This window comes from Anolis sagrei, chromosome 3, assembly GCF_037176765.1.
Source record: "Anolis sagrei isolate rAnoSag1 chromosome 3, rAnoSag1.mat, whole genome shotgun sequence".
In the NCBI taxonomy this organism is placed as follows: Eukaryota; Metazoa; Chordata; class Lepidosauria; order Squamata; family Dactyloidae; genus Anolis; species Anolis sagrei.
Window position 1 is genome coordinate 268057318 of NC_090023.1, and position 27022 is coordinate 268084339.

The 27022-nt window shown below is 44.4% G+C and overlaps 1 protein-coding gene across 1 annotated transcript in view; it reads left to right on the forward strand.

Annotated features, from left to right (window-relative positions):
- Positions 1 to 10406, forward strand: part of MUC4 (mucin 4, cell surface associated) — a 33426-nt gene extending 23020 nt beyond the window's left edge. Inside the window, exons 7-12 of the mRNA XM_067466282.1 lie at positions 1179 to 1267; positions 2739 to 2918; positions 4243 to 4398; positions 5456 to 5575; positions 9913 to 9951; positions 10318 to 10406. Of these exons, the coding sequence (XP_067322383.1) occupies positions 1179 to 1267; positions 2739 to 2918; positions 4243 to 4398; positions 5456 to 5575; positions 9913 to 9951; positions 10318 to 10406 (673 nt within the window). The remainder of the gene's footprint in view (positions 1 to 1178; positions 1268 to 2738; positions 2919 to 4242; positions 4399 to 5455; positions 5576 to 9912; positions 9952 to 10317) is intronic.
- The last annotated feature ends 16616 nt before the right edge of the window (positions 10407 to 27022 follow it).

Here is a 27022-nt window from a genome sequence, read left to right on the forward strand (position 1 = left end):
GCAGTGAGGGCATTGGTTTGGTGGTCTCGGTCGGGGTTGACTTGACGCGCCTTCCTCTTGGCACGCTTCTCCCTTTCGCCCTCCACTCGTGCCTCCTCAAATTCTGCAGCACTGCTGGTCACAGCTGACCTCCAGCTGGAGCGCTTAAGGGCCAGGGCTTCCCAGTTCTCAGTGTCTATGCCACAGTTTTTAATGTTGGCTTTGAGCCCATCTTTCAATCTCTTTTCCTGCCCACCAACATTCCGTTTTCCGTTCTTGAGTTCGGAGTAGAGCAACTGCTTTGGGAGACGGTGGTCGGGCATCCGGACAACGTGGCCGGTCCAGCGGAGTTGGTGGCGGAGGACCATCGTTTCAATGCTGGTGGTCTTTGCTTCTTCCAGCACGCTGATGTTTGTCCGCCTGTCTTCCCAAGAGATTTGCAGGATTTTCCGGAGGCAGCGCTGATGGAATCATTCCAGGAGTTGCATGTGACGTCTGTAGACAGTCCACGTCTCACAGGCATATAGCAGGGTTGGGAGGACAATAGCTTTATAGACAAGCCCCTTGGTATCCCTACGGATGTCCCAGTCCTCAAACACTCTCTGCTTCATTCGGGAAAATGCTGCACTCGCAGAGCTCAGGCGGTGTTGTATTTGGTGGAGAGGTGGCTGCCAAGGTAGCGGAAATGATCAACATTTTCTAATGTTACACCATTAAGCTGTATCTCTGGCATTGGAGAGGGGTTGGCTGGTGTCTGCTGGAAGAGCACCTTGGTTTTTTCAATGTTCAATGACAGGCTGAGCTTCTCGTATGCTTCTGCAAAGGTGTTTAGAGTGGCTTGTAGATCTTCTTCTGAATGCACACAGATGACGTTGTCATCAGCATACTGGAGTTCTATAACAGATGTTGTTGTAACCTTGGTTTTGGCTTTCAGTCTGCTGAGGTTGAATAGCTTGCCATCTGTCCGATAGATGATTTCCACTCTGGTGGGAAGCTTCCCATCAATATAATATAATATAATATAATATAATATAATATAATATAATATAATATAATATAATATAATATAATGTATTTGGCAAAGGACAACTAAGCAAATGAATGTGCAAGTTTAGAGAACTGGCCAACAAATCGAGAACTACATTGTCCAAGATCCTTGGAAATCGGAGCATCATTTTTCTCCCTGTCTTTGTCCTCAGCGGGGATGGATTCTTCAGAAATGACGACCTGATGTCTCAATTGCCTGCTGTTAAATATCGACCGGATCGCGTCCCAGGTTACAACACAGGTACAGATGATAAACAGTCCAAAAACATCGAAGAGTAGAAAGGCTGATTTGATTGCATGGAAAAGACATTCCTCGTAAACATTAGGAAGAACTTCCTGATGGTTAGAGTTATAGAGCAGTGTTTCTAAACCTTCCTAATGCCGTGACCCCTTAATACAGTTCCTCATTTTGAGGTCACCCCCAACCATAAAATTATTTTTTTGCTACTTCATAATTGTAATTTGGCTACTGTTATGAATTGTAATGTAAATATCTGAGATGCACAATGTGTTTCCATTCACTTGACCAAATTTGGCATAAATACCAGATACATCCAAATTTGAATACTGGTGGGGTTGGGGTGGATTGTTTTTGTCATTTGGGAGTTGTAGTTGCTGGGATTTATAGTTCACTTACCACCAAAGAGTATTCTGAACTCCACCAATGATGGAATTGAACCAGTCTTGGCACACAGAACATGACTAACATAAGATACTGGAAGGGTTTGGTGAGCATTGATCTTGAGTTTGGGATTTATAGTTCACTTACCACCAAAGAGCATTCTGAACTCCACCAATGATGGAATTGAACCAGTTTTGACACACAGAATATGACTAACATAAGATACTGGAAGGGTTTGGTGGGCATTGATCTTGAGTTTGGGAGTTGTAGTTCACCTACATCCAGAAAGCGCTGTAAATTCACACAATGATGGATCTGGACCAAACTTGGCACGGATACTCAATATGCCCAAATGTGAACACTGGTGGAATTTGGGGGACATAGACCTTGACATTATGGAGTTGTAGTTGCTGGGATTTGTAGTTCACTTACTACCAAAGAGCATTCTGAACTCCACCAATGATGGAATTGAACCAGTTTTGACACACAGAATATGACTAAAATAAGATACTGGAAGGGTTTGGTGGGCATTGATCTTGAGTTTGGGAGTTGTAGTTCACCTACATCCAGAAAGCTCTGTAAAGTCACACAATGATGGATCTGGATCAAACTTGGCACAAATACTCCATATGCCCAAATGTGAACACTGGTGGAGTTTGGGGGAAATAGTCCTCGACATTTGGGAGTTGTAGTTGCTGGGATTTATAGTTCACCTACAATCAAAGACCATTTTGAATCCCACCAACAATAGAATTGGGCCAAACTTCCCGCACAGAACCCCCATGACCAACAGAAAATACTGTTTTGTGATGGTCTTTGGAGACCCCTTTGACACCCCCTCGTGACCCCCTCAGGGGTCCCGACCCCCAGGTTGAGAAACACTGTTATAGAGGAAGGTGTTGTCTAGGAATCCGATTGTGTCTTCTCCTGTGGTAGCTTTGAGCCAGAGGTTGGATGGCTGTCTGTTGGGAGGGCTTTGATTGGGTTTTCCGGTTTGCAGAAAAAGGTTGGACTGGATGGCCCTTGGGAGTCTCTTCCAACTCCAGGATCATACGATTCTATGACTCCTTCCATGTGTTCTTCTTTCCAGGGGTGCGCGGTATGTGGCTCTACAAGCTGGACAGCCGCATCCGAGTGAACTACCGGCAGCGTTGCCTGGACTGGCTGAGCAACGAGAAGCAGCCGCTGGCTTGGAACAAAGACCTACCCCCTTGCCCTTGCTCCCTGAGCCAGGGGCTGTCAGATGGACACTTCACCCTCAGCAAAAAAGGTACTCAAGCTCTCTTTATGAACCTTTGCCCTACTTCTATCTTTTTGGAGAATTATGATCTTTGGAAAGGCAAAGTTAGAAATCATAACCTTTTAGAAAAATGATTCCATAACCTTTTGGGAAATGGAAATCTCCATAACCTTTTGGAGAACTATGATCTCTGAAAAAGCATGACCTTGTAAGAAATCATAACCTTTTGGAAAAATGGCATTCATTACTGTAGCGAAATTGCTACTCTATGTTAAATTTTTGGTGTATAGCTCTATGTTTACATATGGCAGGTAGGGCACAGACAGGGTAGCAACAGCAGAGATAGAATTCATTTGCATATGGAAACCGATTGGTCATATGCAGATTAGCGTAGGCCCAGGATTTGAATTGGTTGCTAGGCCAAAATGACAGTTGGGAAGAGAGAGCTGAACATTCCAAAGGGCGGAGCCAAAGTTTAAAAATAGGCAGTTAGAGAGTAAAAGGAGTTGAGTTAGGAATTGCTGTTTGTGAGAGAAGGGAGTTAGGGATTCCTGTTTGTGAGAGACAGTTAGGAACTTCTGTGAGAGAAAAAAGTTAGGAACTCCTGTTAGAAATAAGCAGTTTTGAAGATGTGTTAAAGACTTCTGATATCTATAGAAGCAGTTAGTTAAATAGAGCTCAAGTTTAAGGAACATAAAGAAAGCCAGTGGTGCTTTAGTCAGAATATAATTTCAGTCAAGAGTGTGTGAAGCATGTAACATGTTTGTGAATGTGAAACATTGAAAGTCTATTTCAGAAAAGTAAACCAAGTATATGATACTGACTGTAAGCCTCAAGATTGCAACAAAACCCAAATGTATCCACAAGTGTTGGAGCCAGAAGTTATAAATAAACTGTGTTACTTTGTTATACAGAAGTGTGTCCCAGTGCCTGTACAAAGGTTAAACAGCACACAGAAAATCCCAGCTAATATAAAAGAGGAAACTGAATCATTATAAGAGTAAACAGGTTTTCTTAAATAAAGAAATAGTCTCCCTCCCTCGCTACAATTACCATTTCATTACCATCTCTCATCCCCGCCATCCTAGATGACAACCGCTAATCTACCATCAGTGTGATTTTCACAGATACCATGATGAAGAAGAAAGGGTTGCTTACCTGTAATCATGTTTTCCCTATAAGTATGTTGCATTGATCAAGCATTTGTCGTGTGCTTTGACATATTATATGTTTACCAAGGCACCCTTCCTTTTCATTGGTGGACAATCTGGAGGCTGTTTTCTTCTAGACATCCATGTCCCTCTACCCGCATGAAGCATCTATAGCATGTAATCAATATCATTGATTGTTGCAGGTTTGCTGGAATCCCACTTCACTATGCTATATTCCTCTGCCCCAAACAAGTACGGCTCTGGGGTCCGGTGTCTCTACAAGAATGACGGTGGCCAGCTGGTGGATGGACATCAGGAGAGAATCTGGAAGGCCTCAAGAAAAAGTTCCCCTTTCATGGGTAAGGAGTGGGGAAGGCCTTTGAGCTCCAGGACTTGTGAGAATTGAGAAATAGTCAGCAATAGACAAGTGAGCAATCGTAGACAACAGACAAGTGAGCAATAGTAGGCAATAGACAAGTGAGCAATAGTAGGCAATAGACAAGTGAGCAATAGACAAGTGAGCAATAGTAGGGACTAAATAAGTAAGCAATAATAGGGACTAGGCAAGTAAGCAATAATAGAGACTAGATAAGTGAGCAAAAGTCAGCAATCGACAAGTGATCAGTAGTAGGCAATAAACGAGTAATAGTAGGTAATAGACAAATGAGAAATAGTAGTGACTAAATAAGTAAGCAATAATAGGCACTAGACAAGTAAGCAATAATAGACAATAGACAAGTGAGCAATAGTAGGGTCTAAATAAGTAAGCAATAATAGGGACTAGACAAGTAAGCAATAAAAGACAATAGACAAGTGAGCAAAAGTCAGCAATAGACAAGTGAGCAATAGTAGGCAATAGATGAGTAATAGTGGGCAATAGACAAGTGGGAAATAGTAGGGACTAAATAAGTAAATAATAATAGGGACTAGACACGTAAGCAATAGTAGAGAATAGACAAGTGAGCAATAGTAGGTAATAGATGAGTAATAGTGGGCAATAGACAAGTGAGAAATAGTAGGGACTAAATAAGTAAGTAATAATAGGGACTAGACAAGTAAGCAATAATAGACAATAGACAAGTGAGCAATAGTAGGCAATAGATGAGTAATAGTGGGCAATAGACAAGTGAGAAAAAGCAGGCGATAGACAAGTGAACAATAGTAGGCAATAGACAAATGAGCAATGGTAGGCAACTTGCTGTTAGGAATTGTGGGAGTTGGAGTTCAAAACGCTTGGAGGGAGGACCAAAGTTTGCCCATGCCCTGTCTATAGCATCTGTTATTAATCATCAGTGTCACATCCAAATACTAATCAGGGCTGATCAGAAGGGATCTGATACCTTTAGGATATTTAGGTGCACAAAGCTGTGCCACATCAACACACTCATCCTTTCCTTTCTTGCTCCCTGTGTCTAGATGAAGAGCTGAAGCTCTACGACTGGTGTTGTAACCGAACAGGGAAACCATTGTTCTGCGATAAGTACCACCAGAAGAGACCCAAGATTGGCTGCGATGGATACAAGCCTCCAGTCCAAGGTGAGCATCCATTGAAAGGCAAGAAAGCCATATCTATGGTGGTTCCCACCCAAGATTGACTCTGAACCCAAATGTGTTTACAAGATTTGCTTCTGTAGTAGATTCAACGCCCTTGGAAAGTTGGAATGCCTCTGAATGGAGTTCAGAGGCATTTAAAAGGCATTGAATATCTTTTGAGGATACATAAAAACTTCTTCTTATTATTATTATAAACATAAAAAGAATAGTACACAGCAAACATGGTCACTCTGCTGGCTGTTGTAATGGATCACACGTCGGACACTTCCCAAGTGTCTAGGATGGTGTGATGTATTGGCGAATAATGTGTGCAGATCCCAGTAGGGTGGACTTTTGCAGCTGGAAGATGGAAATTTTGTCAGCACCAATTGTGTTTAAGTTCAGGCCAAGGTCTTTAGGCACTGCACCCAGTGTGCCGATCACCACTGGGATGACCTTGACTGGCTTATTATTATTATTATTATTATTATTATTATTATTGTGCTGGTATTTATTTATTATTATTTATTTCAAAGTTTTCTATACTTCTCAACCTCATTGAGGGACTCAGCCCGGTTTCCAACCATAAAAACATATACACTCATTAAAATATCATATATCACAATTACAAAAACAGCTTTAAAATAACACTATGTATAAAACTACCGTGGTCAGTCGTCATATTAAAAACGGATCTACATCATCTTCCATCCAGAGTCCTAGGGTGTTGTCTCATTCATCGAAAGCCTGACTCCACAGCCACGTCTTCACCCGTTTCCTAAATGTTAGGATGGATGGGGCGGTTCTGACCTCCGGTGGGAGAGAGTTCCAGAGTCGCGGGGCCACCACTGAGAAGGCCCTGTCCCTCGTTCCCACCAGACGCGCTTGCAAGGCCGGTGGGACCGAGAGCAGGGCCTCTCCAGAAGATCTTAATAATCTTGATGGTTCGTAGGAGAGAATACATTCGGAGAGATAAACAGGGCCGGAGTTGTTTGGTATGGCTGTACCAAAAGCTCCAACCGTTTTCTTTCTTTGAGTGTTTGCATGTATTCCAAAGTTCCATGCATTTTGCAATAAGGTGGCTTCCCTTGGTTTGCAATTATAGGGCCAATGACCCATCAATCATTGTTAAGTTTTGGTTCCGCCCCTTTCCCCAGGGCTCTGGCAGGAGAGGGAGCCATTTTAGGTCAATCTTGCATTGGAAAGCTTAGCTACAGGATGTGGATTAGCTCCACCTGTAGAGAAGTTTCATTTCTCATAGCATCTGGGGGAAAACAGTTCCAAAGGACTCCAGCTGGAGAATCTACAAAGCCTTGACTGGTAGGTCTACTCGGGACCCAAGAAGCAGTTTGGAGCCGGGAGTAGAGCCCACACCAGTAGAGCCCACACCTATTATTGCTTACTAAATAAGCAATAATAGGGACTAGGCAAGTAAGCAATAATAGGGACTAGATAAGTGAGCAAAAGTCAGCAATCGACAAGTGATCAATAGGAGGCAATAAAAGAGTAATAGTAGGTAATAGACAAGTGAGAAATAGTAGTGACTAAATAAGTAAGCAATAATAGGCACTAGACAAGTAAGCAATAATAGACAATAGACAAGTGAGCAATAGTAGGGTCTAAATAAGTAAGCAATAATAGGGACTAGACAAGTAAGCAATAATGGACGATAGACAAGTGAGCAATAGTGGTGACTAAATAAGTAAGCAATAATAGGGACTAGACAAGTAAGCAATAAAAGACAATAGACAAGTGAGCAATAGTAGGCAATAGAGAAGTGAGTAATAGTAGGTAATAGACAAGTGAGCAATACTAGGGTCTAAATAAGTAAGCAATAATAGGGACTAGACAAGTAAGCAATAATAAACAATAGACAAGTGAGCAAGAGTAGGCAATAGACAAATGAGAAATAGTAGTCAATAGACAAGTGAGCAATAGCAGGGTCTAAATAAGTAAGCAATAATAGGGACTAGACAAGTAAGCAATAATAGAAAGTAGATTGCCCAAGGAGGTGTTAAAAAGGGTTTTCCTCTTAAAGAAAAGAAACAGTTCACGAAGCCAGTTGCCTGTCCCTTGTGGACAAGATTAAGAAAGCCACCAGTTGATTCAAAGCCTTGAAGCATTTGTTTAATTTGTTGAAAATCTGAGAAGTATTTGATTGCTTGTTGAAGACCTAAGCAATAATAAAGGACTTTGTTAAACCTTTCAAGCTTCTAAAAACTCTGTGTAGGAAAATCCTTAGGGCCTCTCACTCAAGGCACCCCGGCTTCCCGCTGGGCACAAGGAGCACGTCCTGTTCAAAAGCCATCTGCTATAGGCCCAGCGCATGACAGCACAATTATTGTTGTTGTTGTTGTTTACCTTCTACTTTTCTCTCTTAAATGACACTCAAATCATTGAGTTGGAAGATGTTATGATTTGATAATGATGGAACTGGGCTAAACTTCTCACACAGAGCCCTTGAAGGGACTCGCTGGCATGAGCCTCCCTCCAGCCCTACACACTCCCTTGCCCGCACATGCGCACCATGTTGCCATGCACCCAGCATGCCTACTCTCCCCTCCTCACTTATTTATTATTTATTAATTAATTTATTTTAAAAAATTCTATACCGATCTTCTCACCTCCAAGAGGGACTCAGATCCAGTTCACAACATGTGTTCAAATACAAAAATACAAACCACACAATGCATCATCATTACACAATTAAAAACATATTACAATACAACATCGTCATCATCACAATCACATAGCCATGTCGTCAAAGCATTCCTGGTCATAATTCACAGTTATTCATTCTCCTTCCATGTGGACCAAAGTTGACTCAGTTGTCAAAGGCCGCATTCCATAGCCAAGTCTTTGTTAGCTTCCTGAACGTCAGGAGGGAGGGGGCAGTTCTAATCTCCTGTGGGAGGGAGTTCCAAAGCCGGGGAGCCACCATCGAGAAGGCCCTGTCTCTCGTCCCCACCAACCGCGATTGTGACAGTGGTGGGATCGAGAGCAGCCCCTCCCCTGGAAGATCTTAAAGACCTCGATGGTTCATGAGTCGCCTGAGGGCTGAGAAAAGCGGTATAGAAATAAAGTAAATAAATAAATAAATAGGGGAGAATCCGTTCGGACAGGTAAACAGGGCCAGAGTCGTTCAGGGCTTTGTAGGTCAAAACCAGCACTTTGAATTGTGCTCGGAAGCTAATCGGCAGCCAGTGGAGCTGGCGTAACAGAGGGGTTGTGTGCTCCCTGTACCCAGCCCCTGTTAGAAATCTGGCTGCAGAGCATTGGACTTGCTGCAGCTTCCGGGCAGTCTTCAGAGGCAGCCCCACGTAGAGAGCGTTGCAGTAATCTAGACGGGATGTAACCAAAGCGTGGACCACCATGGCCAAGTCAGACTTCCCAAGGTATGGGCGCAGCTGGTGCACAAGTTTTAATTGTGCAAAAGCTCCCCTGACCACTGCTGAAACCTGGGGCTCCAGGCTCAGCGATGAATCAAGGAGAACTCCCAGACTGCGAACCTGCGCCTTCGGGGTGGGGGGTGGGGGGTGAAACCCCGTCATATATTGGAGTCTCAGAAACAGCCCACCCCCTTAGCAGAGAGGCCGACCAATCACTGCAAAAGGACGGCTTTTGATGGGAGGATTCGCAGTCTGTTTCCAAAAAGGAAGAGAAGGACATACGTAGAGATTTTCAGCCTTCTCTGCCAAAGGGGTTCCTAAGACCATCAGAAATATCTGTTTTCTGATGGTCTTTAGCGACCCCTCTGAAACCCCCTCGTGACCTCACCGGGGTCCCGACCCCCAGGTTGAGAAACACTGTCATTGAGTCTCAACCAATTCAACCTACTTTGTGGCAGCCACAAAAGCAAAGTTTCTGGAGTAGAACAACTACTTTCAAAGTAAGTACTGCACAATTAAACAGGAAATGACACTTTCAAACCAGGAACAGATTTTTATTTCAAATTTTGTTACCTAGTGATAATTGTGGATTGGATTCATACGTTCTCTTCCAGAATATGTAGGTCCACCAATAGGGCTTTATGGCCAACTTCTGCCACAGGGTTGTACTGGAAGACCTAGAGCAGTGGTTCTCAACCTATGGGTCCCCAGATGATTTGGCATTCAACTCCCAGAAATCCTAACAGCTGGTAAACTAGCTGGGATTTCTGGGAGTTGTAGGCCAAAACATCTGGGGACCCACAGGTTGAGAACCACTGACCTAGAGATTCCTACGCGGAGCAATTCTCTAGGCATTTGTACAGTTGTCCCTCCATATCCATTGATTGTTTATTCAGTTTCCTTGTTTGACACAAACCAAATGTGTTCTTTTTCCTGTCTTGGAATCAACAGCAACATCGTCTGAAGAGGAGCCGAACAGCAACGAAAGAGGTGAGATGTTGTGTTGGGTTGGCAACAAAAGGGCATCTGGGTTGCTTGCGGATTCCTCATCTGTGACGTTTACCCTGCTTTCAAATATTAAGACTATTTGTGTGCTGTTGCACACTGGGACTATGACAATGTCGTGCTTTCTGTATGGCCAACAGGACACCGGGGTGCCTCAGCTAAAGGGTCCCATAGGTTTCCCAACACAAAGTTCTGTAGAGGCTCAAACTAGGTTCAACAAAGTTCTTTATTAAGGCTTAAATCTTCGAACAAATGAATTAAATGTTTTATAATCTTGAAAAACTGGTAGCATTCTTGATCTGCTAACAAGGGACAGTCAACTGCTTGATAAACTGTTCCTATCTTATTTAGGGAAACCTTCCGACCCCTCTTTGGGCAATCTTTCTTTACCCTACTGGGATGAGGCCCCAACTCTCGGCTCCAAGCTGCGTTATGGATAGCCCAAGTGGTCCCTTACCAGGAAATGGTTGCTGTAGATCTGCCAAGCTGTAGATTTGCCCCACGAAGGCCGTGGAACCACTCCTTTACTTTCCAGCAAAGCTGGCTGTATTTCCCCCAGCAAAGCTGTGGAACTGTAACTTTACTCTCCAGCAAAGCTGTAGAGGTTTTCCTTTTCCCCCAGCAAAAGCTGGCTGTAGATCTAATTCTTTAACCCCAGCAGAGCTGTAAAAAATGAAGCTTTTTGCAGGTGGGGCAGAGAAAAGCCCACATGTCCTGCTGTGAGGCTCCAAACTGTGAGACTGAACTATTTATTTATTTATTTATTTATTTACAGTAGTTATATTCCACCCTTCTCACCCCACAGGGGACTCAGGGCGGATTACAATGAACACATATATGGCAAACATTCAATGCCAATTTTGACATACAACGTATACAGACATACAGGGGAGCTGTCGCTTTCATCGTCCATCTGCGACACTGATGAAGTACTTCCGCATTTCCCGCATGCTTTTTGCTGGAGTGCTTTGTTGGAGTCTTTTTTTTATGGCCTCATAAATTAGTTAATTTAGCCTCCCCACACAAGGTGGTACCTAATTTTCCTACTTGACAGATGCAACTGTCTTTCGGGTTGCAAAGGTCGACAACAGGCTACACAATTGGTTGGAAGCCCACTCCAACCCGGGCTAGCTTCGAACTCATGACCTTTTGGTCAGAGTGATCTTAATGCAGCTGACACTCAGCCAGTTGCGCCACAGTCCCCCTTTCCCTCCAAACCTAGGGAAAGGGGCGGATCTAAAGGCTCTAATGATGATTGATAGGTTGTTGGCCCTATGACTGCAACCAGGGGAAAGCTACCCAATTGCAAAATGCAAGGCCCAAACAAACTAACAGTGCAAGAAAAAGCATCAAATCTCCTGGCACAGCCGTGTCAACACAATTTGCCTTTGCTGGCTGGTACCTCACCAAGGGAGAAAGATTTCCACCGGCCTTATTTAAAGGTGAAATTTGGCTTTTTGAGGAGCTACGGGTGCATCTACACTGTGGAATTAATGCAGTTTGATGCCACAGTAGCTGCCATGGCTCAATGCAATGGTCACCAGTGACCCTACAGGGATTTGAACTCATTTCTAGTGATCCCAATGAGGTTTTGAGTAATAAGCAGAGTTTGAAGATTACATCCCTTCGACTTTTGTTTGCTTTCATTAATTGGCAGACAAAAGTTAATCTTCTCCTGGAAATGGAAGCTCTATTTCACTGGTGTTGTTGTTAATAGCCATTGGGCAGAATTTTTCTTTTGCAGGTAAATTGTGACATTTCTGCTTTCTTCCTAACAGAGTGAGAGGCTCCTCTTTTTCCAGACTTCATTTGGCAACACAACAAGTCTCAGCCTGGATGAATCACCCATTGGACTCCCAAGAAATCTTTTTTTTTGCTCCTCTGTTTTATGTAGGGGCTGAACAAGAAGGCAACATGGCCTTTAAGGTTGGAACAAACGAGCCGCTGAATTAAAACATCTCCTCCAACCCTCCCTTATTTTGTCTTCTTTTGGTTGTGTTGTTGTTCTGTCCCGCGCTGGGCCTGTAACAGCTGTCTTTTCTATAGGACGTATACTTTAAGCCCAGCGGGAAGCCAGGGCTCCTCAAAGAGAGGTTCTCGGGGATTTTTCTGAAGTAATGGTCTTTAGAGTCTTTAATGATACAACAAAGTCTTTATTATGGAACAAACAACAAATCTTCAATGGTTCAAACAACACTTCAAGGCTTTCTTAGTCTAGTCCTCAATGAACTGGTACCTGACTTTGATTAGCTGTACTTTCTCTGTAGGAAAAAAAACCCTATTCAACCTCTCCCAGACTGTTTACTATCTATGCCTCATTGGTGTGGGTCCTACTACCGATTCCAAATGTGTCTGGGTATCGAGTAGACCTACCAGCCAAGGCTTGTAGATATTTCAGATGGAGTTCTGTGGATCTGTAGTGCTGTCCTCCCTCAGAGAATTCTTTGAAAACTTCAGGGCTGTTTTCCCTCTGATTGCTGTGAGGCTGAGAGGCTGTGAGCTCTCAGCCAGAGCCTTGGGACCTTTTCCCTGGAATTTCTGTTTCTGTTTCCCCGGATGTTCTTGAGAAAAGAAGCTTTCCTACGGGACGAGCTGGTCTACGTCCTATAGTTTAGCTTCCTTATGAGAGACTGCCCCAAAAATGGCTCCTTTCCCTCCCAGAGCCCTGAACAAGGGACGGAACCAAAGCTTAATTATGATGGACAGGAGGCCTGCCCTATGACTGCAAACAGATAACAGAAAGAAAATAAAGTTGGAGCTCCTGGTACAGCCGTATCAGCACAGTTGTCCATTGATATAGCTGCGCAGGAGAAGGTGTATACTTCATTGTCTTTGGCCTTGCTTTCTCACAATTTTCCAAGAGAGTGACAGTTTGAGGATGGAGTAGAAGGGCTAGAGCAGTGGTTCTCAACCTTCCTAATGCCGCAACCCCTTAATACAGTTCCTCATATGTTGTGGTGACCCCCAACCATACAATTATTTTTGTTGCTACTCCATAACTGTAATTTTGCTACTGTTATGAAATGTAATGTGAATATCTGATTTGCAGGATGTATTTTTATTCACTGGACCAAATTTGGCACAAATGCCTGATATACCCAAATTTGAATACTGGTGGGGTTGGGGGGGAATTGATTTTGTCATTTGGGAGTTGTAGTTGCTGGGATTTATAGTTAACCTACAATCAAAGGGCATTCTGAACCTCACCAACAATAGAATGGGGCCAAACTTCCCACATAGAACCCACATGACCAACAGAAAATACTGTGTTTTCTGATGGTCCTTGGCGACCCCTCTGACACCCCCACGTGACCCCCCAGGGGTCCCGACCCCCAGGTTGAGAAACACTGGGCTAGAGAAAAGTTGGCAAAGAGTCCATAAAAGTTCCTAAAAGGTCCATGAGAGTTCATAAAAGTTCATAAAAGCATTGAGTAGCCAGAGTCCATTCATAAAAACAGGAGGAGCGATAGGGGATTATGGGATCATTCCAGCTTGATGTCCTTAGCAAAACTATGAATTCCCTGATTTTGAACTATCTTTTACAGAGTCCTGGGGGGATGGGGGTCACCTTCGATTACATTATGACATCACTTCAAATCATATGCTGTTTTTGTTAGGTCTGATTCGGTTTAAGGGATCTGCCCACATTTGTATATTTGTAGAAGGTCCCAGCTTTGGCCTCCAACATTTTCTTGTAGGACTTGGGCTTCTAAGCAAGTTCTGACCAAATGTTTGGAGATCTCTGGCTGCTGGTTTGAGTTGGCAATATTGCCCTAAATCAGGCACGGGCAAACCGGCCCTGTAGGTGTTTTGGACTTCAACTTCCACAACTCCTAACAGCTGGTAGGCTGTTAGGAATTGTGGGAGTTGTAGTCCAAAACACCTGCAGGGCCGAAGTTTGCTCCTGCCTGGGTCAAACTGACCAAGCCTCTGGCTCAGTAGAAGGTCCATATTGAGGAGATACCTGAGTTTAGTATAAGTGGAGAACCAAGGCTATGGGTTAGGTTGTATTTTGATATAAGAACACAGGTTAGGTTTAGATTCTCTTTTTATTCTGTACACTGTATTGGGCATGCCTTGACAACAGGACAGAGGGATATTGAAAGGGTCTTTGAGTGAAATTTCCAAGTGCTAAGCAAGGGGCTTTGAATGAAATTAACAGCAAAAGAGAAATATACCCTTTCTCTGTAGAAAAAGAGCAACACGGAAGAAAATGTTTTTAAGAAACAAGATGTGGCATGTAGAGGTCATACAAAGCCTACATAGGCAGTAGTTGTGTTGTGGTTAAGCCAAAGGTTGTGGTTAAGCGCAGAGTCTGCAGGTACAAAAAGGTACTTTCCATCAAAAGGTCAAGGGAGAGGGACTAGAAAGAGAATACTTTCCATGACAAAAAATGTTCTTGTTTACTTGATATATAATGGTGTACAAAAGCCAAGGGGATGCAGTAGTCACTTGAAGGGTAGCATCTGCGTATGCTGCCAGGTTGTCTGTCTTCTTCATGAAGAAACTAAAATAAACCTTGTTTTTTAAAATCTTTTTTTGGGACTGTCTCCTCCCTTACGTGCTCTCGTGTTGTGGACCTAAGAAGACCCAATTTAGGGTCTCTAACAATATAAATATTACAAACAACACACACTTCAGTAAAACAGAAGGATTTGGGTGTGAAACTAGCATCTTCATTTCTTATTGCATTTAGAGGAGGTCTCCCCTTTCCTCCTTGGATTTTTTTTGGCCTACAACTCCCATCACAATCAATGGCAAGGGATCACGGGAGCTGTAGTCAAAAAACACTTGGAGGGTCACCAAGTGGGTTTAGAGAGCCTCGACCACAAGGGTAATATTCTACACATATAAAAAGGAACAGAGGAAGAGGAAACCATGAACATTGAACTGGATGAAGACGTCCAAATGGAACAAATGTTCAGACTCAGAGCTGTGATCCAGATCAGGCCTTGAGGTGGAGCATGAGGAGCCACGGCAATCGGCTAAAAAGCGAAAGAGACAGAAACAAAGTCAGTCCTGCAAACAAAAGAAATGGAGCTGGTTTACGATAGTGATGTTGTAGGATAGATGCTGGTTTGCATTGAGCTGGACTCTACTGTGAATGGACTCTGCTATCTTTGCTTCTGTTTGTCCATTGTGCAGTGTTTCCATGGAGCTAATGATTGAAAAACTATAGGTCACGTACCAGCATCGGGCAGCACCTATCCCCTCCAGATAGTTCTGATGGTGTTGAAGAATCTCTCAAAGATGTTTTCTGAAGACTCGTCGTGTCCCACAGTCTCCATCATCTGTGATGCTGCCAAGTAGATGTCGGAGGACTTGGCTTCCAAACTCACAAGGTTCAGGACTAAAACCAACGAGAAAATAAAAGCAGATAAATTGACCTTGGAGTCACACTGAAGAACCTGGATAGAACATTTCTCTAGGCATTGTTAGGTCCTTCAGTGCAATGTTCTGGTGCAAGTTGTCCATTGAGTTGCACCAGAAGATACAGATATTCCTAAAGAGGTGTCCAGTTCTGGGCACCACAATTTAAGAGAGACATTGACAAGCTGGAATGTGTCCAGAGGAGGGTGACTAAAATGATCAAGGGTCTGCAGAACAAGCCCTATGAGGAGCGGCTTAAGGAGCTGGGCATGTTTAGCCTGAAGAAGAGAAGGCTGAGAGGGGATATGATAGTCATGTATAAATATGTGAGAGGAAGTCACAGGGAGGAGGGAGCAAGCTTGTTTTCTGCTTCCCTGGAGACTAGGACGCGGAACAATGGCTTCAAACTACAAGAGAGAAGATTCCATCTGAACACGAGGAAGAACTTCCTGACTGTGAGAGCCGTTCAGCAGTGGAACTCTCTGCCCCGGAGTGTGGTGGAGGCTCCTTCTTTGGAAGCTTTTAAACAGAGGCTGGATGGCCATCTGTCAGGGGTTATTTGAATGCAATATTCCTGATTCTTGGCAGAATGGGGTTGGACTGGATGGCCCAGGAGGTCTCTTCCAACTCTTTGATTCTATGATTTGATTCTATGATTCTAGGTGTTAAAAAGTGTGATATTTACATGTCTGTGGAGGTCCTGTTTTCTTAACCACGACAAATATGCAGAGTAATTGGTCATAGAGGAGCACCAGGAAAGTCCTTTCACCCTCTTTCTTGGAGCTCCTCATAAGTTTGTTGGAGGAACTTCATGCTCCATCAGCTTCAAGTAGACTCCCAATTATGGAATCCAGCTCTAGTTCTGGGAGTTGTAGTCCCAGAAAGGAACCCTTTACAAACTCTGCCCTCTCTTAGGCAATTCCTTGTAGTCCGAGGATGATGGTCCTCCAAGTGTAGTATCCTGGGGGTGGGTCCGTAGGTGACCGTGGAGCCCTATTCTTGATCTGCGTGTTCTCCCGCAGTGAGGACATCGGTTTCCAGGTGGGAGGTGGTCCCGGTCAGGGTTGGCTTGGCGCGCCTTCCTCTTGGCACGTTTCTCTCTTTCACCCTCCATTCGTGCCTCTTCAAATTCTGCAGCACTGCCGATCACAGCTTACCTCCAGCTGGAGCGCTCAAGGGCCAAGGCTTCCCAGTTCTCAGTGTCGATGCCAGAGTTTTTAAGGTTGGCTTTCAGCCCATCTTTAAATCTCTTTTCCTGTCCTCCAACATTCCATTTTCCATTCTTGAGTTCGGAGTAGAGCAACTGCTTTGGGAGACGGTGGTCGGGCATCCGGACAACATGGCTGGTCCAGCGGAGTTGATGGTGAAGGACCATCGCTTCAATGCTGGTGGTCTTTGCTTCTTCCAGCACGTTGCCCTCTACTAACAAGCAAAGGTGAAGCAGTCAAGCCAGATGAGCCTTCAGCAGAAGCAGATACTCTTCGGCATTTGGAGCAAGTCCCTCTGGAGCACATGCATTGAATGCAAGGCTTGTGTGACAAATCTGGCCCACCTCATCAATGCCAGGGCAACATAGTTCCATTTACACAGTCTTATAATTGCAATTGGCACTTTGAAGGTATCCATATGGCTGATGTGGCCCTCGATGAAAATGAACTTGAAAACTCTGCTCTAGAGCAGTGGTTCCCAACCTGTTGGGTCCCCAGATGTTTTGGCCTTCAACTCCCAGAAATCCTATCAGCTGGTAAACTGGCTGGGATTTTTGGGAATCGTAGGCCAAAACACCTGGGGACTCACAGGTTGAGAACCACTGCTCTAGAGGAAGCTGAGGTGAGCTCATCTGGTCAAGTTAGCAAGTGGTGAGCCGTATCTCCTCCTCTGGAGCATAGGAAAGCATTGAGAAAGCATCACATGTCTCAGAAATTAGCTGAGAAAGGAAGGTTAAATCAGCATCAGCTAAGATCCTGAGATCCTCCGTGTTGGGACCCTGGGCAGCAGACAACATTGAGATTACCATCTTGGAACCTGGCTTTGCTGTCCCGTCACGTGATTTGTATTCAAGGACTTTCAACTTCTGGACGCTGAAATAATAACAATAATAATAATAATAATAATAATAATAATAATAGAACAAGCTATGAAAACAAATGCCATCAGAGCCAGAATTGAAAAGTCGACAACAGATACCAAATGTAGACTCTGCAAGGAAGCAGATGAAACAATAGATCCCATCCTCAGCTGCTGCAAGATCGCGCAGACAGACTACAAGCAGAGGCACAACACCGTTGGTTCAGTTCATACATTACTAAGTGCAATGAATCCTAAGTAGAGCCAGGGAAATGGCTTTTCTGACCCTGGACTGTGACTCTGGATTTCATGATTACCTGGCTTGAGTTCAACACTTGCTACTCTTGTCTCTGCTGCTCCTTGGTCTGATTCGATCTCTGGCTCTGGTATCTATGTCCATTGAATGGTGTATTTGTGACTCGAAACCAGTCTCTGACTATTCTGCTGCCTTCTAGGACTCTGCCTATTCTGTTTTCAAAGGACTTCAGCAAGAGGTATTTCCGACCATGGACACTGGCTATCTTACCCATTTCAGTGAGTTTGTTTGGACTTGGCTTTCCCCAATGGGCCCTTGTTTACGACGCAGACCCACAGAGAGAAGAGCGGTCTGTCGGTGGCAATGCTACCTGAGTTGTCAATAAGACTATTGATACAAGCTCCACTCACCTGTTGCGATGGCATTGACAGTTTCCTTGCGACTGGTGTCCTGAGCAATGATTTCTAGGGAGAGGAACACATAGTATGGCTAGAACGAGGTGTCACCTCTTCACTAAAGCAACGGCAGGTATAAAAAGAGCAGCTGGAATCAAGCACACCTAAGCCCATAAACTGAAAATACTGTCTTGTTCTTTGTGCAAGACTAGAATTACAAAAGTATAAACATAATAGTCATGTAATAACTTTCACACACACACATATATATTCAAAAACAAATTAGGCATCCTGTTGAGGAATTCTTATGGCATAAGTCAGGAATATGCCATGGCAATTTGCTAGTTGGGTTTGTTCAACAGATTGGGATTTTCTACCAATCGTGCAATGACCCTTGTCCCTTCCAAACCCAAACCCACTAGACCAGTGGTTCTCAACCTGTGGGTCCCAGATGTTTTGGCTTTCATTTCCCAGAAATCCTAACAGCTGGTAAACCGGCCGGGATTCCTGGGAGTTGTAAGCCAAAAACCTGGGGACCCACAGGTTGAGAAACACTGTGCTAGACTCTGACCATGGTACGATATTGGAGCTGCACCAGAAGTTCTAGAGCAGTGTTTCTCAACTTGGGGGTCAGAACCCCTAGGGGGGTCGTGAGGAGGTTTCAGAGGGGTCACCAAATACCATCAGAAAACATTTATTTCTGACTAGCTGTACCCGCCACGCATTGCTGTGGCCAACCTTCCCTCCTCTTTCTCTTCCTTCCTTCCTTTTTTTCCTTCTTTCTCTTCCTTCCTTCCTTCCTTCCTTCCTTCCTTCCTTCCTTCCTTCCATCCTTCCTTCTTTCCTTCCCTCCCTCCCTCCTTTTTCTTTCCCTTCTTTCTCTCCTTTCTTCCTTCTCTACCTCTTCCTTTCCTTTGTTCCTTTGCTCTTTGGTTCCATCCTTCCTTCTCTCTTTCCTTCCCTCCCTTCCTCTCCTTTCCTCTCTCTTTCATTCCTTCCTTCTCTTTTTTCTTTCCTTTTCTCCTTCCTTCCTTCTCTACCTCTTTCCTGCATTCACCCATTTTTCTATCCCTTCTTTCTCTGCTTCCTTCCTTCTCTACCTCTTTCTTTCCTTTCTTTCTTCTTTGCTTCCTTCCCTCTTTCCTTCCCTCCTTCCTTCTTTTCCTCTTTCCCTCCCTCATTCTCCCCTTCCTTCCTTCCTTCCCTCCCTCCCTCCCTCCCTCCTTTTTCTTTCCCTTCTTTTCTCTCCTTTCTTTCTTCTCTACCTCTTCCTTTCCTTTGTTCCTTTGCTCTTTGGTTCCATCCTTCCTTCTCTCTTTCCTTCCTTCCCTCCCTCCCTTCCTCTCCTTTCCTCTCTCTTTCATTCCTTCCTTCTCTTTTTTCTTTCCTTCTTTCCTTCCTTCCTTCTCTACCTCTTTCCTGCATTCACCCATTTTTCTATCCCTTCTTTCTCTGCTTCCTTCCTTCTCTACCTCTTTCTTTCCTTTCTTTCTTCCTTGCTTCCTTCCCTCTTTCCTTCCCCACTTCCTTCTTTTCCTCTTCCCCTCCCTCATTCTCCCCTTCCTTCCTTCCTTCCTTCCTTCCTTCCCCCTTTCTCTCCTTCATTCCTTCCCTCTAGACATAGGCAGGAAAAGAGTTGGGCTCGAAGTCAACTCTCGAGAGAGGCGTGCTCCTGCTCTCTGCAGAGCAAAGGCTCCACGGTTAGTAAGCTGGACGTCTGTGGGAGACTTTCTACAGGAAAACGCTTTAGGGCCTCTCTTCGAGGCACCCTGGCTTCCCGCTGGGCATAAAGTGCACATCCTATTCAAAGTCAATTGTTACAGGTCCAGCGTGTGACAGAACATCTGGGTGTAGGTGAACTACAGCTCCAAAACTCAAGGCCAGTGCCCACCAAACCCTTCCAGTATTTTCTCTTGGTCGTGGGAGTTCTGTATGCCAAGTTTGGTTCAATTCCATTGTTGGTGGAGTTCAACAAGCTCTTTGATTGTAGCATAACTTTAAATCCCAGCAACTACAACTCCTAAATGACAAAATCAATCCCCCTCCCCCTGCACCAATCCAACCACTATTCCAATTTGGGCATGAAAATAATTGTATGGTTGGGGGTCACCACATCATGAGGAACTGTATGAAAGAGTCGCGGCATTAGGAAGGTTGAGAAACACTGATCTAGAGATTCCCAGAGAGAACATTTTAACCAAATCCATAAACATTCAAATCCACAAAAGTCAGATCTGCCAATGTGGGGGGTCGGCTGGATTCAAAGCCCTGCTTGCCTAAGATCTTGATGGCGCCTTCCCTCAGAGCGTGCCGGGGGTTCTCCAGGTAAGAGAATGCCTGCTCAATGAGGATGCTTTCCGCTTGTTCTCTGTAGCGCTTCACCTGCAAAGTGGGAGCCAAGGGAGAATTAGAAAGTTTGAGAAGAAGGAATCATTTCCTTGCTCTTTACAGGATGAAGACTCAAGCTATTCCTCACCAGCAAACAGGGAACAACCTGGCCGTTGACGTTTGGCAAACATAGGTTTTCTAAGATCGAATGGAATCCTGCACATTGCTTGGCATTGAAAACTTATCCATGATAAGTGGATGCATCAGTGGTCTACAGCAAAGTAAAGCACCTCAGCTTTTTAGATCCGGGATGGGCAACAAATCATTTTATGTTTTGTTGAAGGCTTTCATGTCCGGAATCAGTGGGTTGTTGTAGGTTTTTTCGGGCTATATGGCCATGTTCTAGAGGCATTCTCTCCTGACGTTTCGCCTGCATCTATGGCAAGCATCCTCAGAGGTAGTGAGGTCTGTTGAAATTAGGACAATGGGTTTATATATCTGTGGAATGACCAGGGTGGGACAAAGAACTCTTGTCTGCTTGAGCTAGGTGTGAATGTTTCAACTGACCACCTTGATTAGCATTGACTGGGGCAATCTTTTGTTGAGAGGTGACTAGATGTCCCTGATTGTTTTCCCTATGTTGTTTTACTGGTGTAATTTTAGAGTTTTTTAATACTGGTAGCCAGATTTTGTTCATTTTATGTTGTTAACACTGGACCATCTGGTGATGATGATTCTGGAGACCCATTGGCTTTGGAGTTGTCTCCAATGCAATAAACCCCAAGAGCTCCCTCCCCAAAACAATGGAGGCAACAAAAACAGCTCACCAAGCTGGTACAGAAACTCTGGACATCATGATCATGAATGGCTATTTGAATGAAGGATTTCAGAAACCGGTCTGTTTTCCTTAGTGCAGCCCAGCACGCCTACAAAAAAAGCAGAAAAGCATTTTTGGCCTCCCCACAGTTGTTGGAAACTTACGTGGAAGGCTGGAAAGGGAGCCACTCGATTTGCTGTGGTGTTTCCTGTCCCTCTTGTCAAGACAGAGTCAGACTGGTTAGAGATGGCTTGGACTCCCTTTATTGGACCCCCTCCTTCTTCCTGGTCATGGAGGCGCCTCTGCTGATGTCCGAATGGGATGCCACAACAGACGGAGGCTCTCACAGAGTGGTGGCAATGGCAAAACAGAGGGTAATTTGAGACTCCAGAGGTGCTGATACAGTCTCAACCTGTCTAGATGAGCTATACTACGACCCATTGTACAGCATCAGTCTTGCTGGACTCTCACCGTACTGTCCATGTTTACATTCAGGACTAACTCTGAATTCACAGGGTGTCACCAGTCTGGCCATTTTCCCTTGGGAATTTTACCACTGGCTCCCACAGAGTGGATAACAGGAGAACACACTTCTCCTAAAACCATTCACATCACAAGAGCAGACAGATAACTTCTCCTTCTTCAGTTCTTGGAATGTATCGTATTTCATCACATAATATTCCCCTTTTTCCAAAAAAAAAAAGAAGAAAAAAAGGGGGGGGGGGGTTGCAACTATTCCGTGATGAAATAATATGGTGCCTTGTATTTGCTGGGCTCTGGTTTTTTTTTTTTTTTAACTGTTTTGTTTAACACTACCTGTGATATTGGAAATATAGATATTTATTTATTTATAAATTGTATGTACTTTACAAGCACTGAAATGTATAGAAAAATCAAGTTCTCTCTGTATTAGAGAAAATCCAGGCACAGCAAGAGGGGGGCTGAAGAGGAGAGCATGTTATCTATACATTCCAGCAGAGAGATAAGCCTGTCCTAGTTGCAACAGACTGGTACAACTAGGCTCTAAGGAAAGAACCAACGCCTCTCCCTCCTGACAGGTCAAAAGCAGGCCCCTGATGGATGCAAGCTGCTCCTAGAAATACACAGAGACATGCCTTTTGCATGTTGGAAGGTAGAATTTGATATTTGTATGATGCTAAGATGACGTAGAGAATGATGTCAATGTATGTAGACGCATGTTCTTTGTTTGCTTGCATTTGAAGGCTATAAAAGCCATAATCCGCACCTATATCATTGCTCTGGTGCTTTTGGACACAACTCCTCACCAGAGTCCCAGCTGGAAATAAAGCCGTACTTTTCTTTTCTCCAGAAAGGGTCTCTCTAGATAGTATCTCTCCTATCTATGCTGCAACACCTGGGACAATTATGCGAGGAAAAGGAAAAAAATTGGGACCCCAAAAAGGGGTGAGTGTGCAATGATTATATGGTGGAGGTGAAATACAGTGTGTAGAATGCAACAATAATATGTAGGAACACTAGATGGTGTTATTCTGTAATTAGTTCCCTGGGTTACAAGACTTGCTGAAAGGAATAACTTACTCGCAGAATCCCTTTGTGATCTTCTTTCTTTTTCGCATGAGAAATCTCAGGGCTGCAAAGTGTGTGTTCCTTCAGCCCATTCCTTCAGCAGTCTCCTACTCACCACCTTTCCCTGTCCTTTGGCTCACATCTCCCCTGCAGCTGTGTTTGGCAAGGTCCCCTTGTCCCTTCCTCTCTTTGACACACATCACTGACTAGTATTAGCCCTTCTATCCTCCTCTACTTGTGTACCACCTTCTCTACTTTCCTTTACCTCCATCTTTATCTTTCCTCTGGAAGGGCAGCCTTGTTACACAGGCCAACGTAGACACGGCCTGAGCTCACCTGTCCCTCCCTACCCCCCCTCCCTCCCTTCCTTCCTTGTACGGTTCATAGCTTACCTGGATCACTGGGGTGCTCTCATCATGGAGGTGTACCATCAAGAGCACAAGGCTTTGCCTGAGCTCACCTGTGTGTCTGTTGGGGTTCAGCCTGAGTTTGAACCTGATTCTCTGTTTGTATCTCCTGATGCTAATGAAAATACAGGGTTAGTCAAAATGCATAGGCCAATAAGCCATTCAATTGAATGGCTTATTGGCCTATGCATTTTGACTAACCCTGTATATTTACTGATGCTAATGAAAATGTACTTCCTGATGCTAATGAAAATTTACTTCTTGATGTCAATGATCCTGAAATTAGTGGCAATGCTCCTGAAATTAGTGAGGAAGAAACTTCTGTAGATTTGGAAAACGTAAGTACCAGGGTTCATGTGAATGTTTCAGAGGGAAGCCATGACCTTTCACTCCCTTCTGCACCTGGGAACTTTAATGAGAATAGAAGGGGCCAGATCTGGCAAGACAGGAGTAAATCACTCAGCTTGCGAAGGTCTTCCAGATTAAAGGAAAAACAAACAAGGGCTTCAAAGCAGGGAGGCGTATCATGAAACCAATTCCTCGGCTTTAAGTGCCTTCCGCCGGGCTGATTTTCTCAGTTCAGGCATCGTTTTAGATTGATGAGTACCTTGGCAGTTCTTCCGGTTTCCTTGGCCATTGTCTTGAAAGATTTCTAGGACACCAAGTACGGTTAGTGGATTGCTAACAGGTTCCAGTATTTTGCAGTGTGGCTTTGGGTTTTGATCTTGTTCATGGACATTCATGTTTGCTGATTTTGCTGTGGCTTTTGACTTTGCATTTTCCCTTTATTTTGTAACCATTTTCATCAATAAAAAAGGATTGTTTTTTCACAGTCCAGTGTGGTGGATGGTTATCTTAGGGCCTCGTTTTCTGCTCTGGGTTGCAACAGTGTCCCTCCCTCCCTCCCTCCCTCCCTCCTTTCCTTCCTTGTAGGGCCCATAGGTTACCTGGATCACTGGGGTGCTCACATCATGGAGGTGTACCATCAAGGGCACCATGCTTTGCCTGAGCTCACCTGTGTGTCCCTCCCATCCATCCATCCATCCATCCATCTATCCATGTAGGGTCCATAGCTTACCTGGGTCACGGGGGTGCTCTCATCATGGAGGTGTACCATCAAGGGCACCAGGCTTTGCAGGACATACTGTCTCAGCTGATCCTTGCCTCCCTTTTGGTTGAGCTCAAAGAGGCCATTGAAGGTGGAGATGGCAGCAAACCTCACCTTGTTAGACGCCTGTGTTGAGAAGAGTTTGGGAATTATATCATCTACATAATATATAGTAATCCTAAGCATTCCATCAGGATATCTATTTCACCTACTAACTACAATGACCTTCCACGTTTGTGGGTTTTACATTTGTGGATTTGATTAATCTGTTCTCTCTAGAAACCCTGAGTCTTCTGGAAGTTGAACCTAGAATTGCGCTGGAGGACCTAGAGCAGTGGTTCTCAACCTGTGGTCCCCAGATGTTTTGGCCTTCAACTCCCAGAAATCCTGACAGCTGGTAAACTGGCTGAGATTTTTGGGAGTTGTAGGCCAAAACACCTGGGGACCCACAGATGTGTAGGTGTAGATGTGTAGGTCTTCCATTGTGATTCTATGGTGAACAGAATCACATTGGAGGACCTAAAGATTATAGAGATGTTCTCACAGGTTAGAAAAACACCATTTTGGCCATTTCCCCATTTTTGGAGGGATTCTGTGCCCCTAACTCCAGCAAACATGGGGAGCTGACTGTACTCAGGAGATGTGTGGTATAGCAAACTATGCAAGTGTAGATGTTCAGGTAGGATGGCACTGCTTTAGCCACAGCTGGCCAATACTCACATCATCGAAAAGGGGGATCACCCGGGCGGCTAATTCCACGATGAAGGCGTTCAGCTCCTCGTTGTTAAGGATCCTCAAGACGTGCGGCAGCAGCTTGAGTGCCTTCACGTTGACTTCTCGGTTTGTCTCCTTCAGCCTGGAGAGGATGTCAGGCAAGGCGTGTTTGAGGCTGGCCATCTGTGGAGCCCAAACCAAAGGTGAGTCAAAACATCTCCAGAGAAGAAGCCAAATAAATAAATGAAGGAGCTTCCTTCCTCCTGGTAGTCTTTATCTATGGATGCAAGATATAAGCTAAGTCATGGGTCTGGTGAGTCTTCCCTGTGCTTCATTCCTGATCTCAGAAGACTTGGTTTCAAGATCTTTCATTGTCTTTGATGTCTGGTAAGTTCAATAACCCTCTTGAACTGTGATGGCCAGAAGAAGAAGATGGTGGGGATGATGACACTGTGAGTCACACCCTTAATGTAGCCAATGGCAGCATCCCATATCAAGGCAGTCCTCAAGTTATGACCATGATGGGTTCTGTAGGTTTGTTCTTAAGTTGAATTTGTTTGTAAGTTGGAACAGGGACATTTTAAAAGTGTAATGATTTTATCCGCGCTGCCTCTGAAGAATCCTGCAAATCTCTTTGGAAGACAGGCGGACAAGTCAGCATGCTGGTAGAAGCAAAGACCACCAGCTTTGAAGCAATGCTCCTACACCATCAACTCTGCTGGACTGAAGACCATGTTGTTCAAATGCCCAAAGATCACCATCTCCCACTCGCTGGAACACCTCAGCAAGCAAGAGTCCAAAAGTGGCAGACTCAAACCCAGAACCTCAACCAATGGCTAATACCAAATGAGAGACTCCCCCCTGGGCACACAGAAAACTGGGCGACTTGGAAGGCTGAACAGACTGTGCTCTGGCACCACGAGATGCAGAGCCAACCTCAAGAAATGGGGCTACAAAGTGGAATCCTCGACATGTGAGTGTGGAGAAGAGCAAACCACAGACCACCTGCTGCAATGCAGCCTGAGCCCTGCCACATGCACAATGGAGGACCTCCTTGCGGCAACACCAGAAGCACTCCAAGTGGCCAGATACTGGTCAAAGGACATTTGATCAACTACCAAGTTTGCAAATTCTGTGTTTTGTCTGTTTGTTTGCCTGTTTTTAATGGAATACAACTGGTGTGGTTCGCTCCTGACACGATAAATAAATAACCATCTCCCAAAGCAGTTACTATATTCCCAACTCAAGAATAGGAAATGTAATGTTGGTGGACAGGAAAAGAGATTTAAAGATGGGCCTAAAGCCAACCTTTAAAACTGTGACATAGACACTGAAAACTGGGAAGCCTTGAGCACTTTAACTGGAGATCAGCTGTGACCAGCAGTGCTGCAGAATTTGAACAGGCATTAATGAAGAGCAAAAGGGAGAAACGTGCCAAGAGGAAGGTGCATCAAGTCAACCCTGAACGGGACTGCCTTCCACCTGGAAACCAATGTCCTCACTGCGTGAGAACATGTGGGTCAAAAATAGGACTCCACAGTCACCTACGGACCCACCGCCAAGACACTACACTTGAAGGACCATCATCCTCATACAAGGGATCACCTAACTAACCAGAAGTTGTTTGTAAGTCAGATATTTGTAACGCTGGGACTGCCTGCATATCTATCTATTCTAATTGAAAGGGATAGATTGGATAGGATGGGAATTTGTCAGAAATTCTCAGCATTTGTCATTTTCAAATGCATCTGGAAAACAACACAATTCCCACCTCTGCAATAGGATCTAGCCTGTTGTTACAACTAGGTATCAAAAGCAGCTTTTCCAGGGTTTGCATCATCAAAGCTGAGTCAGTATGGAAGGCGAGGAGAAGAAGTAGACCAGCCAATGGCAGAGCACCACCCCCGTATTAATGGCATGATGTGTCTGCTCCAGGTTTTAGTCTGGACTTTAAAAGAGATTGCTAAAGGTATTCTGAGAGAAGATAGCACCAAGGTAGCTCCTTCCAAGTTGGGATTAATGCAGTGGTTCTCAACCTGTGGGTTC